The sequence below is a fragment of the Triturus cristatus genome, chromosome 7 (genome assembly GCF_964204655.1).
Source record: "Triturus cristatus chromosome 7, aTriCri1.1, whole genome shotgun sequence".
NCBI classification, from domain to species: domain Eukaryota; kingdom Metazoa; phylum Chordata; class Amphibia; order Caudata; family Salamandridae; genus Triturus; species Triturus cristatus.
The window spans coordinates 334107593-334125506 of NC_140590.1; the positions used below are offsets into that span (position 1 = coordinate 334107593).

General features: G+C 48.1%; 1 protein-coding gene across 2 annotated transcripts in view; it reads left to right on the top strand.

Annotated features, from left to right (window-relative positions):
• TSEN34 (tRNA splicing endonuclease subunit 34) overlaps window positions 1–3468 on the top strand; it is a 143106-nt gene extending 139638 nt beyond the window's left edge. For both annotated transcript variants that reach the window (XM_085616459.1, XM_085616460.1), the window contains exon 5: window positions 1029–3468. In XM_085616459.1, coding sequence (XP_085472585.1) covers window positions 1029–1216 — 188 coding nt within the window. In that variant the 3' untranslated portion in view covers window positions 1217–3468. The remainder of the gene's footprint in view (window positions 1–1028) is intronic.
• Window positions 3469–17914: the final 14446 nt, after the last annotated feature.

The window sequence follows — 17914 nt, forward strand, 5'->3', positions numbered from 1 at the left end:
TTGTGGTCTTTTGTTGTATATAGAAACCTTTTTACTTATTGTCCACACCCCCTTTCTCTCTACAAGGTTCTTTTTCACTTGGGACACTGCGCACTTATATGTGTATATTTTTTGTGAAAATTATCACTCAGTAAAAATGTTCGTCTTGATAACTAGATCTAGTGTGTGGTTCTGATTCTTCTTCTGACATTCAGTGCCCACACATCAGTTTGCCATTTGGCGTTTTTACTTATCAAGTATCCAGACACATAGGCCACAGGATCCGTTGTTCTGTGTTACAATGAGTTACATTTACTGGCTGCTTATGTGGGTGGCACAATCAGGGATTGACTAGTAAATCAAATCAGACAAATATGTAAACACCAACAAATACATACAATTTACAGGGAGAGCATATGCACTTTAGCACTGATTAGCAGTGGTAAAGTGACCAGAGTCATAAAACCAACAAAAGCAGGTCAGAAACAAAGGCCACAAAGCAAACAATCTGGGGATAACCCCGCTGTAAAAAGCCAGGTCTAACAGAGGCCATCTAAAGAATACTTACATACTCTTATCTGGTGGATGGTGTCAAATGTTATCCTCCTTCTGATTTACAACCCAGACAACTGTTTAAATAGTGAGGATTATGTCAGTTCTCTTGGTCATACGACTGCATTATAGTCTTATGTAAAGAGTTTCAATGTCTTTCCGTTCGTTAGTAGTGGATAATAAAGCATCAAGGAAGTAGGTCATCCTTCATATATTACATTTTCCACTTCACTTAATGCACTGCTACATGTACCTTACAGTACTTTAGTTACTCATCTGCAAATGCGCACACACACACCACAATCTTTAAAAATACACTGATATTGCATGTTCTCCTTTTATACTACAATGGCATAATTTGTGATTTGACCTACCACTTGCAGATGCCTACAGAAGGCTATAGAATATTTCCTGTATCCCTAGGCAAAAAAGGAGACAGTTTAAAACAATGAATTGTTAATTCACAGGGTACTAACATTCATTGTTTCTTCTCTTAGGTGACCCCATGAGGTTTCACGCTCACTTTATCGCCCTTTGTTTCACCCAAGAAGAGGAGATACCATTTAGCGACATCATCAGTGCTGGGCGCCTGGGTACGAATGTGAAGAAGACGGTCCTACTGTGCTCAGTCAATGTTGAAGGAACGGTTAACTACATGTCCCTTCAATGGGCTGGCCTGCAGTAATCCTCAAGACCCGATGGAGTATTACATTGCCATAGGGCTTTTCCGTTGGTGGGTTTACTCAATATCATCAACATGGTACATCCTTCAGCCTTCACTGTTGCTACGGACTAGTGTCTCGTCAGCCATCAACAGAAAAGTGCCAATAAATCACTCCGAGAAACACATCATTGATGTGAGGCACGCCCTCCATCAAGGAGTGTGAAGTGAAAGGTGTTATCAATCTGGGACAGGCATTCTGTTGCGGAAATGTATGATGTCATCACTTTCAAATCGACATTAAACTGTGAAAGAGTTGCATTGTGTTATTACTATTTTCTGAAGAATATTGACTGAACCGATACAGTTCGTTCACAGATGGAGTAATGAAACCGGATTGGGTGCAGTCCACAGGATTCACAAAAAGATTACAAATGTTTGTTTATGCATTTAGCATGTTTAAGTACCAAAGAACAATAACACATTGCTTCTGGATTTTGTTTAGTGAGGATACTTAAAATGTCAAATACTTGCAAAGGAAAATTACATTCAGCAATTAAAGCCACTTATACAGTAGTCTGATGTTCCCCTCCTGCCCACAGCACTGCAGTAGCAAATGGTATTTCAATAAAAATGTCACAACACAGAGTAGCTAATTGTGTAGAATTGAACTAACACTGCCACCCAACCAGAGCAAATGCACATTGTCTCAACTAGAGCATCCTAAATTCCAGTTTGTCTTGTTAAGTGTTTTATAATGTATTTCTAGCTTCACTAAGCAGTGGAACATTTTACACAGCAAACTGTTTAGAAACAAGTTAGCTTACTATCTACAGGCACCTCTTCACGAGCACTTATGTGCACAAGTACCCTCGGGTTACGCATATTCAGTGTAAATTGTGTTGATACTGTTCCTCTGGCCTTAACTGGCTTTAAATATAGGCCACTGCTGCATTTTTCAAACCACTCCTTCAGTCTCCCTGTCTCTGCTTTTTTGTACCTAAATGTGCATGCTTTATTAAAGGTCTTCCTAATATTACCTGTTGAGACCTTGTTACTTGTTACATATAATTTACACCAGGTCTCATCTGGGTATACAGGGTGTCTCCTGTTTGCTTCCAGTCTGCAATAGTGAGGCATATCTAAGACACTGAGGCATAACCAAGAGTTCTGGGAGGCCATATTCCGACTCTTCTGAACCCTTCTCATTCTCTCTGTACGCCTGCTTTCCCCAAGGAGCTACAAGGCCCTCCATCTGGGATACCGCCAGCAGGTTCACCCTCAGCGCCTGTAGATCCATCAAAGGACATGTCCATAGGGATGAATAGACACTGCCAGAAAAGCCTGTTTACCTCATGCAAGGATGACAACAGATTGCAAGAGTCTGTGGTGTCCAGGCTGCAGCAAATTGTAAACTTAACAGTGTGCCAGCCATCCTGAATGGCCTGGGTTAGTATTGGGCAAAGGTCTTCCAGTATACATGGGAGGACTTGAGAAGCCACATCACAGAAGGTGTGAGAGTATCGGCACAGCAGGCACCTAACAATAAAAGACCGGTGAGCCAATGTTAGAAATTACACACGAAGCTTGACCAATTCTGGAACCATAAAATAGCAGGGAGCAAGACCATTGGGCTGAGGTTACAGTCAGACACATATGCCTTGAGTTGTTCAAACATTTGAAAGTGGACATGTTGTTTTGCTTGCTTTAGTTTATTTTATTTTATATGCTTAATAACATTGGTGTATTGTGAACAAATTATTCAGGTGATAAATAATTATTTGTAAGCATGACTAAAGCCTTCAGATTTTCTCCACGTGTGCTGTCACACCAGTTTTTCAATGTGCAGCACTCTGCCGGTTGATGATGAGTCATACACCCTGCACGAGTAAACCCCACCCGTCCCAGGGCTATAAAAGGAGTTTCTCTATAGCAGAAGCGCTTGGCCTCATTATTTCTCCCGCTTACCTGCATTCCAGCGTGTTGATCCGACTCCGGTTCCTGGGCTCATCTTCCCCGTCCAGAATGCCTGTGCGTCATTCCCACTGCAACTCCGGTTGCCCTGGTAATCTTCCGGAGTCCTGCATCGCTTCCAGATTCCCTCAGCAGCTAAAAAAATTAAAAAGGACAAAGTCAGGATAAGGTATTTCCCTGTGTTCGCATCTTGCGAATTTGGTTTCAAGTGTTATCAGGTATTTTTTATCTATACTTTTAATAGCGAACTTCGATCGGAGAACATTGAATTCCAAGACAATAAAGAATTACGTTCAGACTCATTGGAATACGATTGTTGTTTCTTTTGTTTTTTTAAAGAAGGAGGCTTATTTGAATAAGAACATTGTTGTTAAAAAGTAAGTTATTGACAATTAACCTTCGGATTATTATGAGAAACTGTTATACCAAGTAATTATGCTTGTGTAAAAGTTGACATGCTTTTAAATATCAAATGGAGAGTGGATCACAGGTCCTGAAAGAACCAGGGTTAGCAACAGCAGTACTAGGTACTGTTAAGAAACCCTCAATCACGTGTTAATTTTCAGGTGGAATTTAGCGGTATGTTCGATTATCCGCTACTTGCTTAACAGCGTGACAGCATCATCATCGGGTTAATGAGTGCTTCCTCCACCCGGAGGTAATTCCTCTGGTTTTTTCAATTGTGATCAGAGAACCGTGTTAGGTGTATAGTGAAGTGCTATATAGTGAGTGAAAAAGAATTTAAAAAACTCAAAAAACCAGTTTGTAATTTTAATGAAACTGGGTTCGAGTTGGGTTTAAAACTGCTTATCGTGCACAGAACAGACTATTTAGGGTCTGGTGCACTAAAAAAATGTGTCCAGAAAATAGGTCGACATATTTCAGCCTTATCTCATGCCCAGGAGGGTCATATAGGCTTTCATCAGGACCCTAGTGTATGTGTAGGAGACTCTATTATTAGAAAGGATCTCCCTCGTGAGATAGGTGAGTACTGTTCTTCACCAGTCAATCTGTGTTCAATTTGAACGTGTTTCAACAAATGGAAATAGGGGGTGAAAGGAAAAAAAAAAGGAAATAAAATAAGAAGACATATTGAATTCAGTCCGTGTGTATGCTGTCAGGATGTTCAAAATTCGAGACATCAACTGTCGTAGCAATTTATAAAAATGGCAATACTTTTTACATGTAATGTAGGCAATTTGGCCACTCATACTCATTCATATGCAGTAACGGCAAAATAAGCCCTCCTTTCTAAAAGATTGCAATTTACAAGAAAAGACAATGTTACACATACACAGCAACCAGTTTGTTATAAAATTGCGAGCAGGTAATGTGTCCCTGGTGGGGCACTAGGTTCTTGGCACTGAAAGATCAATAACGTGGGTAGTATCTTATGGCGTCCAGGCTAAACACCTACAGGCTAGTCTCATTAGTAATGCTATCAAGTCTACCTCTTAGGGAAAAGATAGGGTACAAAAAATGTACAGAGGGCAGTGCATTCGGTAGAGTAGGAACTAGAAATGTCAGTTAACTAGCGTGCCAAATCTCCCTGGGATAACGGAGGAGGTGACGTTATGGGAAGAGAGTGTTGTTAGTATAAAGGCAAACGCTGCCTAAACGTTAGTCAATGTGAAAAAGACGGACCGTAAAGCCGAACATTAGTGGTTACTTCCATTTTTACAAATAGAGTTACCAAACGACTTTCTTAGCGTTTGCCTTTATACTAACAACACTCTCTTCCCATAACGTCACCTCCTCCGTTATCCCAGGGAGATTTGGCACGCTAGTTAACTGACATTTCTAGTTCCTACTCTACCGAATGCACTGCCCTCTGTACATTTTTTGTACCCTATCTTTTCCCTAAGAGGTAGACTTGATAGCATTACTAATGAGACTAGCCTGTAGGCGTTTAGCCTGGACGCCATAAGATACTACCCACGTTATTGATCTTTCAGTGCCAAGAACCTAGTGCCCCACCAGGGACACATTACCTGCTCGCAATTTTATAACAAACTGGTTGCTGTGTATGTGTAACATTGTCTTTTCTTGTAAATTGCAATCTTTTAGAAAGGAGGGCTTATTTTGCCGTTACTGCATATGAATGAGTATGAGTGGCCAAATTGCCTACATTACATGTAAAAAGTATTGCCATTTTTATAAATTGCTACGACAGTTGATGTCTCGAATTTTGAACATCCTGACAGCATACACACGGACTGAATTCAATATGTCTTCTTATTTTATTTCCTTTTTTTTTTCCTTTCACCCCCTATTTCCATTTGTTGAAACACGTTCAAATTGAACACAGATTGACTGGTGAAGAACAGTACTCACCTATCTCACGAGGGAGATCCTTTCTAATAATAGAGTCTCCTACACATACACTAGGGTCCTGATGAAAGCCTATATGACCCTCCTGGGCATGAGATAAGGCTGAAATATGTCGACCTATTTTCTGGACACATTTTTTTAGTGCACCAGACCCTAAATAGTCTGTTCTGTGCACGATAAGCAGTTTTAAACCCAACTCGAACCCAGTTTCATTAAAATTACAAACTGGTTTTTCGAGTTTTTTAAATTCTTTTTCACTCACTATATAGCACTTCACTATACACCTAACACGGTTCTCTGATCACAATTGAAAAAACCAGAGGAATTACCTCCGGGTGGAGGAAGCACTCATTAACCCGATGATGATGCTGTCACGCTGTTAAGGAATACCTTAATCGTTCGATTGGAGGGTTACATCTGGTAGGGTAAGCTGTGCCCGCTCTTTAAAGGGAAAACAAAAGGTATTAGAAGTTTAAATACATTACGTCTCTTCATCGGTGGCAATACGCGACTTGTTCTGTCACTGCTTCTCTCCACCCGGTGTAGTTCACAAAGTAACCGGGTCGAGATAAAGGGAGTGTTCATGGAAAACAAAATAGGACTCGCGTCACAGTTAACTAACCTGTCTCGCTGCTGATAGTATATATGTAATTATTACTCCAATCTTTCGATTATTGGGAGATGTCATCATTTTGTTAGCAGTTAGTTGTTACTCATGAATATTTACCGCATGATAAAGTTTCACTTGTGTTAATAAAGTTTGTCAAGAAAATGAAGACTAGATGAATGCTTCGTTTATCTCGAACGATGTTTGTCCACAGAACAGTACTTTGCAGGACAGCATTTTACTTGCACCAATGAGGTTATAACTTTAGTTGGAAATAAAAAGAGGAGTTCCCGTTCTTTAACACAACAATAGGGCAAGAGATGGTCAAATCGTAAAATGTACCGCAATTTTGTAGACGAAGTACATTTTCTATGAAAGGTGTCGAGAGAGGTAAATATCTCAGGAGCATAGCACCATGGTACTTAACATAAAGGGTATCATTTGCCATCATCAGTCTCTTTTAACACTGGAGTTCAAAAGTAATGGGCCCATATTTAGATTATGATGCAACATACTTAGTGATGACTGATTTCGCTGTGATATGGATATAGATGTCTCTTTGAGGATGTTGTTGCATCAAGTTGAAATTCTGTCACGTTCATCTCTAATGTGGTTTCCAGTTTCAAATTCTTATCTCTTAATGCTGAGCCACGGGATATTGTCATTTAATCCGTGAGTATGTGTGCGTAAGCGGTAAACCCACCTTTGTTCTTTTTCGATCAGAATGCTTTCTGCATTATCATTTTTCGTTGTTAGTGTCTCTAAAACCACCCATTGAAGGTGATTAACTGTGTGACCTTTCTCAAGGTAGTGACTGCTCATCTTGGTTGTACTTTTCTTACACTTAACGTTACTCTTGTGTTCGCAAAGTTGTTGCTTGACTTTGCGGCAGGTCATCCCTATGTAACGTAATCCGCAAGGGCTAGTGATCATGTAGATTACATGGGTAGTGTTGCAGTTGGTATGGTTTCTTATGGTCCATTTCAAGTCTGGTAGTAGTTGTAAGGTCTTGGTTGCTTTAGTGAGGTAACAGACAGAACAGGAGCCACAGGGGTAGTGTCCAGTTACTGGTGTATAGTTCCAGAGGCTAGAAGTAATTGCCAAGCTTGGTTTTGGAGGTGGTCTTGTGTGTACTAACATATCTTTCAAATTTCTGGTTCGTTTGTTTGCCTTAGCATATTGTGTAATTAAGAAACGCTACTAAAGAATGTCTTCACAAATTATTGGACGAACAGCAAAGATCTGTAAGAGTTGCAAACTTTATTAGAGAGTTATAAATAATTAAAGGCATTGGTTGTATCTTGATATTATTCACTAGTTGATATATTGGTAATCAGAATGTTTTACTTAATAGCTATATATTGTTTGTTGTTTAAAGATAAAAGCACAGTGCTAAAACGAAGCTGAAGGTAGAAGCTTGTCAGTGCACCAGAAGTGCTACGAACCAGAAATTGCAGTGTTTTTTCTCTCTTTTTTTATTTTCTCCAATTCCCCTTTCCCCTTGGATTCTCCATTGGCATAGAGTGCTTTAATCACTTTTTCAGAGGCAGTGTCTTGGGGTATTGGGATTCAGCATCATATCTCCCCAAAGGAACAACCTGGTTTTCAGGTGAGTGGTAACCTAACAGAAGGCCAAGCCACAAAAACTATACTCTTTTGGGAGATATGGACCTAGATCAGATCACATTGATCAAGACCACATTGACAATTGAGACATGGCCTAAGCTCTACTGAGCGATGTTAACAAGCAACAAGATGTAGAAGGAGCATTACAGGCTTTACATTTAGAAATGCTAAAATGAAAGGAAGAAAATGCAGAGTTACTTAGTGAGTTAATACGCTATAGACCCAGAAAGAGGCCTTGGGGATACTCCTATGTACAAACCTTTAAGAATCCCTTTGAATTGGGTGCAAAAATAAAAAATCCAACTATATACACGACTTCAGAACCTTCCTCAACCCCAGTACAGGTTACAGTAGCCGTTCCTAGTCCTGTGACTTTAGCAGCCCCAGAAGGGTTTTTCTGAGATAGTTCCAAATTCAATATTTTTATTAGTCAATGTCTGTTACACTTTGTTAGACGGCGACCTCAGAGGAGCCCGGAAAGGGGTCCTGACTACCCTGAGACCCACCCTCGGAGTATCGTAGCCGGGCACTGGCGGGAGACTCCCCAGGGGGAGGAATCTCGTCCCTAGGATCGTACTTCTGGCACCACACTACACAAAGTGACCACACCGTGTGTCCTTAGAAATCAATCTTTATCAAGTAGGTTATCACTGCAAATATGTACAAGGAGAGCACGGGCTCAATGAGTCTCGGAAGGGGTAGGGGGTAGCGGGACAGTCTCTGGCAAAGGTTCAGGGCAGGGACGTCTCCAGCGCACAGCTCACAATCCTCGAGCTGGGGGATACGTTGTTGTAGTCGGGGTCCGGCGGGACCGTGAGAGTCTGTCAGAGCCGCGAGTCACTCAGCGGGCTCAGGTACAAGTTCGGAGGTCTTACGATCTTCAAGGAGCCGCGAGTCACTCAGCAGGCTCAGATACAAGTTCGGAGGTCTTACGATCTTCAAGGAGCCGCGAGTCACTCAGCAGGCTCAGGTACAGGTTCGGAGGTCTTACGATCTTCAGGGAGCCGCGAGTCACTCAGCAGGCTCAGGTACAGGTTCGGAGGTCTTACGATCTTCAGGGAGCCGCGAGTCACTCAGCAGGGCTCAAGAGGGTCCAAGTTCCAGGAGCCGCGACCACGTCAGCAGGGCTCTCGTTGTTTCAGCGTCGAATCTGCCGGACAGGCCCAGAGCACCCCTTGTTATAGGTCGACCCCTCTTTGATGTCCGGAGTCTGTGCAGGCAGGGGTCTTGTCACTTGGGGTGCTTGTCGGGGTTTCCTGTCATTGTCTTTTGATCCTTTCAGGGCCGGGTCGGGAGGAGCCCCAGACACCCAGCAGGCATGGAGCCAGCCCTCAGGGAGGCCGGAGGGCCGATCGAAACCCATCGTCCCAGGGGAGTTCAGAGGTGCGATAGAAACTGCTCCTCCCTCTCTCATCCCCTGGAAGCGTGATGTCCACCAGCCGGAGTGGCGCCTCTAGGCCCGGGTCGCGCTGGGGGCCGGGCGGCCATCTTGGTGCATGAAGTGGGCACGCGGGCCCGGGGTGGCCGAAAGGAGAGAGGCCATGGACGGGGATGTCCGGGTCGGGTGCGTGTGTCCTGGTGGGGAGGGTCGGCTGGGCCGTGTGCTTGGGGCTGCAGGTACCAGGTTTTGGTGGTGCGGGGGCACGTAGGGCCATACTACGAGGCCGGGTCCAACACGCGTCCCCCCCCAGCTGAAAGCCGGAGAGAACTGCCCATCATCTTGGGGGGTTCTCTTCGCTGAGGCGGAAGAACCGGGAGAGGCCGTCAGCGTTGGCGTGGTCCGTACCAGGGCGATGTTCTACGGTGAAATCCATCCCCTGGAGGGAGATTGACCACCGCAGTAGCTTGGGGTTTTCTCCTCGCATCTGCATGAGCCATCGCAAGGGCCGATGGTCAGTTTGGACTCTGAAATGGGTGCCGAACAGGTAGGGTCGTAGTTTTTTGAGTGCCCAGACCACGGCAAAGGCTTCGCGCTCTATGGTGCTCCATCTCTGTTCTCGGGGCAACAGCCGCCGACTGAGGAAGGCGACGGGCTGGTCTAGGCCTTGGTCATTCACTTGGGACAGGACGGCCCCAATGCCATGCTCGGAGGCATCAGTCTGGACTATAAACTCCTTGGAGTAGTCGGGAGCCTGGAGGACGGGGGCAGTACACATGGCTTTCTTTAGGGCATCGAAAGCTTCCTGGCAGGCAGCCGTCCACTGTACTTTCTTTGGCTGTTTTTTAGACGTGAGTTCTGTGAGGGGGCCGACCAGGCTGCCATACCCCCGAATGAATCTGCGGTAGTAGCCAGTGAGTCCCAGAAAGGCTCGGACCTCCGTTTGGGTGATGGGTGGTTCCCAGGCCAGGATGGCGTCGATCTTTGGCTGTAGAGGGGCGACCTGGCCGCTCCCGACCTGGTGCCCCAGGTAGACTACGGAGCCTTGTCCGATCTGGCACTTGCTGGCTTTTACTGTGAGGCCTGCCTGGCGCAGGGCGGTTAGCACCCTCCGGAGGTGCTGGAGGTGCTCACTCCATTCTGAACTGAAAACAGCGATGTCGTCCAGATATGCCGCGCTGAACTGCTCTAGCCCGGCCAGGACTCTATTCACCAGTCGCTGGAAAGTGGCCGGGGCATTTTTCATTCCGAAGGGCATTACGCGGAAGCGGTAGTGCCTATCGGGGGTGGAGAAAGCGGACCGCTCCTTGGCCCCCTCGGTGAGCGCAATCTGCCAGTATCCGCAGGTGAGGTCGAATGTGCTGAGGAACCGGGCTGCCCCTAGTCGGTCAATGAGTTCGTCGGCTCGTGGAATGGGGTGGGCATCGGCTCGGGTAACGTCATTGAGCCCCCGGTAGTCCACGCAGAATCGGAGCTCGGGGGCGACACCGGGGGCCGCTGCCTTCGGGACCAGGACCACGGGGCTGGCCCAGGGACTGTCAGATGGCTCGATCACCCCCAGGGTCAACATCTTCGAGACTTCCGCTTGAATGCAGGACCGGACCCGATCAGGAACTCGGTAGGCTCGGTGTCTCACCGGCGGGCTGTCCCCGGTGTCCACGTCATGAACACACCAGTCGGTGACCCGGGGGGTCAGGGAGAAGAGGTCGGAAAATTTTCTTAGGAGCTGGCGGCAGTCCGCTTGTTGCTGGGCAGTGAGGGCTGGGGAGAGGTTCACTCCTTCCACGGAGCCATCCTGCTCCTTGACACACAGGAGGTCCGGGAGGGGATCCGACTCATCTTCGGCCCCCCCTTCGGTGGCCAGCAGGAGGCTCAGTTCTGTCCGCACGAAGTGAGGCTTGAGGCGGTTCACGTGAAGGACCCGGAGGGGATCCCGAGGCGACTGGACGTCCACCAAGTATGTGACTTGACTCTTCCGCTCAACCACCTTGTAGGGCCCAGTCCACCTGTCCTGGAGGGCGCCAGGCTTCACGGGGGCCATGACCCACACCTGCTGGCCCGGCTGGAACTCGACCAGAGTGGCATTCTGGTCGTACCAGCGCTTCATCTCTTCTTGGCTCGCCTCCAGGTTGGCCTCGGCCAGTTCTCGGAACTTCCTGGTCTGGTTCCGGAGGGCCAGGACGTACTGGAACACTTCTCGGGGGGTGGTCTGGGGTGCTGCCTCCCACCCTTCCTTAACCAAACTGAGGGGACCTCGGACGGGGTGTCCATAGAGTAATTCAAACGGGCTGAACCCTAAGGACTTCTGGGGGACCTCCCGGTAAGCAAACAAGAGGCAGGGGAGCAGGACGTCCCACTTACGCCGGAGGGGCTCTTCTAGGCCAGCGATCATCCCTTTCAAAGTCCTATTAAACCTTTCTACTAGGCCGTTCCCTTGGGGATGGTACGGGGTGGTGAACTTATAGGACACCCCACATTGTTGCCACAGGGACGTCATATATTTCGAGATAAAATTAGTGCCGCGATCGCTCACGACCTCGCGGGGAAAACCCACCCTGGAAAAGATCCCCATCAGGGCCCGGCCCACCACAGGGGCTGTGATGGTGCGTAGGGGAATAGCCTCAGGATAGCGGGTGGCGTGATCCACTAGGACCAAGATGAAACGGTGACCTTGGGAGGTGGGGGGGTCCAGTGGTCCCACGATGTCGATTCCAACTCGTTCGAAAGGGGTACTGATGACCGGGAAGGGTTGAAGGGGAGCCTTGCGCTTCCCCCCACTCTTCCCACTAGCCTGGCACGTGGGGCAGGACTTGCAGTGGGCTTCTACCGCTGCTCTCATTCTAGGCCAGTAAAAATGGGTCACGAGACGGCTGTAGGTCTTGTCCTGACCCAGGTGGTCGGCGAGGGGGACGTCGTGGGCTAAGCCCAGGAGGAAGTCTCGTAAGCGGAGGGGTACCACCAGTACCCGTCCGGATCCCAGCTCCACCGACTTCTGCTCACTGTACAAGATGTTATTTTCCCAATAGATTCAGTGCGTCCCGGTCTGGTCACCTGCGGCTTGGCCCTCGGCCTGGCGCCGCAGCCCGACCAGGGAAGGACAAGTGGCTTGCTCCCGGCAAAATTCTTCCCGGGTGGGCCCGCCCTCGTGGCGCCACTGGGCCAATTCGGGTAGGTCTCCCAACTCGGGGACCGGGGCGGGGTCGGATGGTGCGGGTTCGTCGCTGGTGACGGACCCTTCTGATGGGGGGACGGGAGGACCCTCGGCAGGGACTGTTCTGGTTTCTTCGATCGGGGTGCTTTCGACTTCTCTCCGGGGAGTGAGTCGGGCTGACATAGATCGGGTGGTGGCGCACACCCACTCGGGGAGTCCCATCATTCCTAGGTGGGCCTTGCGCTCGACGTGCTTCCAGGGAGAACTCTCCAGGTCGTTCCCCAAGAGGCAGTCGACCGGCTGGGAGGTTCTTACGGCAACCTTGAGTTTACCTATCACCCCTCCCCACTCAAACGGCACCAGGGCTACCTGACACATACTTTCTCTATTGTCTGCGGAAATTACGGGGCAAAAGACGTTGGGGAGGATCTGCTCCTCGGGGACTAGGTGCCTGAGGACACCGGTGATACTGGCCCCGGTGTCCCGCAGGGCCTCTACTTGGTGGCCATTGATCTTGACTACCTGCCCGTATTTCTTTGTGTTGGAGGGTAGGAGGCTACCAGGGATCATCTCCCTATCTCCCAGGGATACTAGGGCCATCGCTGCGGGTTCCCACTCCTCGGTTTCCTCAACCTCCTCCCCCAGGGCTACGTTGGCTATCTGTCTCGCAGGGGTGGTAGGGGAGACTTGGGTGGCCATGGGGCACTCTGGGTCATTGGCGTAGTGCCCGGGTTTCTGGCAACGGAAACACGTGACGGTCACCCGGTGTCCCCGTCTCCCAGGGGGCCCTGTCACTGGTGGGGGGGGGCGCCGGGAAAGGTGGAGGTTGTGTTTTCGGGGGGCTAGGCTGGGACTCTCTCGGCCCTCCCTGGTTCCCTCCCCCTCTCTGGCGGGGTGGTCCCTGACTGGCTCGGGGGTACTCTCCTACCATGCCCCGGGAGACCCAGGTGTTGGTCCAGCGGTCGGCCTCCACAGCCAGCTTCCTGGGATCTGTGAGCTTGCTGTCAAGCAGATGCTGACGTAGTTCTATGAAGCAGTTCGCAGCCAGGTGTTCCCACAACATGAGGTCGGTGAGTTCGGCCAGGGTGGTGACTTTGCTGCCCTTGATCCACCCATCGAAGGCCCGACTGAAAAAGTTTACATACTCCACCCAGGTGGTGCCCGGGATCTTCCTGCAGTCCCGGAATCGCTGCCGGTACATTTCTGGGGTGAGGCCGTATCATGTGGCTGTAGGAGGTCTGCAGGGAGAGGGGTAGGTCGAGCAGGGTGTCCCTTCCTTCGCTCAGAAACCGCCCCCACAACCCCGCCCCCCAGTCCTTCTGCGGGACCCGATGGGAGGTCATGGCGACCTCGTAGGCCCTGAACCATTGTTGAATGTCATCGTTTTTATAATATTCTTTGACCACGTCCTTGGGGATGTGGACCTTCTGTTCCGCTGGGGAGGCCGTCTCTCGGTTTCCCGGGGGCCTCCCTTCCTCGTTTCTGGCCTTGAGCTCGAGTTCCTTCAAGCTGCGTTCGTGCTCCAGTTGGAGTTTCCTTCCTTCGTCCTCCCGTTGGAGCTTCTTTTCTTCCAGTTCGCCTTGTACACGCATTTGCTCTACTGCTAGTTATTTTTCCGCTAACTTCAATTCGCCTTCGATTTTGAGTTTGGCTAACTCGAGTTCATAATTGCGACTTCTCTCTCTGTCCGCGAGTTCTTCCGGGGATAGGCCCCCGTCTGGTATGATGCCTCGCACCTGATTGCTGCTGCTTTCACTTTGGGGGGGTTCGGCTTCGTCGGGGCGCTCCCCCGTGCCTTCCGGGCGGGAGGCCCCGGTATCCACCCAAGTTTTCAGTGCTTTCTGCAAATCTTCTTTAGTGTTGAGACCGGTGGTAGCGATTTTAAGTTCTTTGCAAAATTGCTTTAGCTCTTTGTGTGTGTATTCTTCTAGGTGCTCCACCTGGAACACCCTGTTGGCGTTGGTTTCTGCGGGGCTCATGGCGCTTCCTTCTGCCATCTTTGTCGGTAGTGCGTCCGTCGTTCACGGTACGATCTCTAGGTGATGGGCCCGAATCCCGTCGCTTGCCACCAATGTTAGACGGCGACCTCAGAGGAGCCCGGAAAGGGGTCCTGACTACCCTGAGACCCACCCTCGGAGTATCGTAGCCGGGCACTGGCGGGAGACTCCCCAGGGGGAGGAATCTCGTCCCTAGGATCGTACTTCTGGCACCACACTACACAAAGTGACCACACCGTGTGTCCTTAGAAATCAATCTTTATCAAGTAGGTTATCACTGCAAATATGTACAAGGAGAGCACGGGCTCAATGAGTCTCGGAAGGGGTAGGGGGTAGCGGGACAGTCTCTGGCAAAGGTTCAGGGCAGGGACGTCTCCGGCGCACAGCTCACAACTTGAGCTGGGGGATACGTTGTTGTAGTCGGGGTCCGGCGGGACCGTGAGAGTCTGTCAGAGCCGCGAGTCACTCAGCGGGCTCAGGTACAAGTTCGGAGGTCTTACGATCTTCAAGGAGCCGCGAGTCACTCAGCAGGCTCAGATACAAGTTCGGAGGTCTTACGATCTTCAAGGAGCCGCGAGTCACTCAGCAGGCTCAGGTACAGGTTCGGAGGTCTTACGATCTTCAGGGAGCCGCGAGTCACTCAGCAGGCTCAGGTACAGGTTCGGAGGTCTTACGATCTTCAGGGAGCCGCGAGTCACTCAGCAGGGCTCAAGAGGGTCCAAGTTCCAGGAGCCGCGACCACGTCAGCAGGGCTCTCGTTGTTCCAGCGTCGAATCTGCCGGACAGGCCCAGAGCACCCCTTGTTATAGGTCGACCCCTCTTTGATGTCCGGAGTCTGTGCAGGCAGGGGTCTTGTCACCTGGGGTGCTTGTCGGGGTTTCCTGTCATTGTCTTTTGATCCTTTCAGGGCCGGGTCGGGAGGAGCCCCAGACACCCAGCAGGCATGGAGCCAGCCCTCAGGGAGGCCGGAGGGCCGATCGAAACCCATCGTCCCAGGGGAGTTCAGAGGTGCGATAGAAACTGCTCCTCCCTCTCTCATCCCCTGGAAGCGTGATGTCCTCCAGCCGGAGTGGCGCCTCTAGGCCCGGGTCGCGCTGGGGGCCGAGCGGCCATCTTGGTGCATGAAGTGGGCACGCGGGCCCGGGGTGGCCGAAAGGAGAGAGGCCATGGACGGGGATGTCCGGGTCGGGTGCGTGTGTCCTGGTGGGGAGGGTCGGCTGGGCCGTGTGCTTGGGGCTGCAGGTACCAGGTTTTGGTGGTGCGGGGGCACGTAGGGCCATACTACGAGGCCGGGTCCAACACACTTTCTTTGCAAACCTCAAACATTCCCTACTGATGCAAGTAAAGTGGCTTTTGTTCTTTCTTATTCAGGAGTGGTAGCTGCTAATTTGTCAAGCTCACTAATTGATAAACCTGATTCCATTATATATAATTGGCCAGCATTTAAATTAACCATGACGAAATTATTCACTTAACACACTTTCGTACAAGTGAGTGATAAGGAGTTTTTGAATCTCAGACAAGGTAACAAAGATTTATTGAGTTATATTACAACTTTTAATCATTTATTAACAGAAACTCAGTGGCCTGAGGAGGAAAGTACCTCTTTATTTTATAGAGGCTTACGTGACGGGTTGAAGGACACCCTTGCTCATATTGTTGAATTGTCGGATGATTGTTCTGAGTTTATAGATCTTGTTGTGAAGCTGGATCACCGTTTAGGAGAACGTAAGGGTGAAAGGTCACCTTTTGAGGGTAAAATCATTACAATAAAGACAGAAAGAAAAGAGGCCGAAGTTAAAATGCCTGAACCCATGCAAATAGGGGGCATAAAAGGTCCTTTTATCTTGTGAGGAAAAAGAGCGTAGACAAAAATTAAATTTGTGCTTGTATTGTGGAAAGTCTGCAAATTTTGCCCAAGATTGCTCCATAAAGCCAAAGGATTTTAAAAAGGTCAATGTGATGGCTGCCATGACTCCGGAAAATGAGAAGTCTCGTCAGGAAACGAGGTCGCCCTGTCGAGAGGAATAGATTTAAAGATCTCCCAACATTTGACCAATACTGTAGCAGGTATACCACAGCATTTCACAATTCAGGTTACTCTCATTTTGACGGTTCAACTAAGATACAAAATTTCAGTCCTTTTAGATTCTAGGGCTGCAGGCAATTCTTTTGATAATTAATTAGCCAAAACATTGGGTATTTCTACGGTCCTGAAGACATAACCAGAACCAGTCCGTGCTCTGGATGGTTCTGAGTTATCATCCGGTTTAATTACCAATCACACGAGTCCCATTACATTAGTTTGTCAGAACGGTCACACGGAACAAATCCGTTTTGATTTAATTGACACACCCACATTTGGAGTCATTCTTGGAGTTCCATGGTTAATTTCCCACAACCCTAAAATAGATTGGGAAGCAAGAACTGTTACTGTGGACTCATTATATTGTCGTACACATTGCTATCAAGAAGCACATTGAGAGGCCACAACCTTACTTCATTTTGCTGATTCCACAACTCCTTTAAATACAATACCTGACTAATATCAAGATTTTATGGATATTTTTGTTCCTGTGAAGGCAACTACACTACCTCCAGATAGGTCGTACGATTACCGCATCGATTTATTTCCAGGTGCCAATTTACCTAATTGTCGAGTGTATGTACTCACTAAAGCCGAGACGCGATATTTTAAAAAGTACTTAGACAAACTATTAGAACTAGGCTTCATTCGTCATCCCACCTCGCCTGTCTCCATTCCTCTCTTCTTTGTCCCAAAACAGGATAGCGGCTTGAGGGCTTGTAATGACTATTACGGACTGAATAAGGCAACAATTAAAAATAAATATCCATTACCACTGATTCCTGTACTCTTGGATGAGTTACGAAATTCAACTACCGACACAAAATTGCATCTGTGTGGGGCATACCACCTAATACGGGTCAAGGAAGGCAACGAGTGGAAAACTGCATTTAGAACTAAATTTGGATTATTTGAGTACACTGTCATGCCCTTTGGCCTGTGTAACACCCCTGCAGGGTTCCAATACTTCATAAATGAAGTATTAAGTGACTTTCTTGACATTTGTCTAGTGGTCTACATCGATGATATCCTTATTTATTCTAAAACTAGAGAGGAACATACTCAGCAAGTCAGAGCAGTGTTAAAACGTTTACAAGAACATCATCTATTTGTTAAATTGGAAAAATGTACTTTCAACACTGACACTGTAGAATTCTTAGGATACCTCCTGTCTCCAACAGGAATAATGATGGACCTCAAGAAAATAACTGCAATACTTGACTGGCTGGAACCTAGTTCAATTAAAGAAATTCAAAAAGTATTAGGTTTTGCAAATTTCTATAGACATTTCATTTATAATTTTTCAGAAATCGTCTCTCTATCGCAAAACTCCTACGAAAAGGACAAACGTTTCTTTGGTCAGAGGAAGCTGCACAAGCCTTTCAGAAATTAAAACAGAAGTTTACATCTGCATCTACACTGAGACATCCCGACCCAGATCTTCCTTTTTTGTTCAAGCTGATGCTTCTCAGGTTGCCGTAGGAGGTGTTCTCTCCCAATAGAAATCCAATCAATGGACAAATACACCCAGTAGCCTTTTACTCAAGAAATTGCTCCCCGCTGAGCAAAATT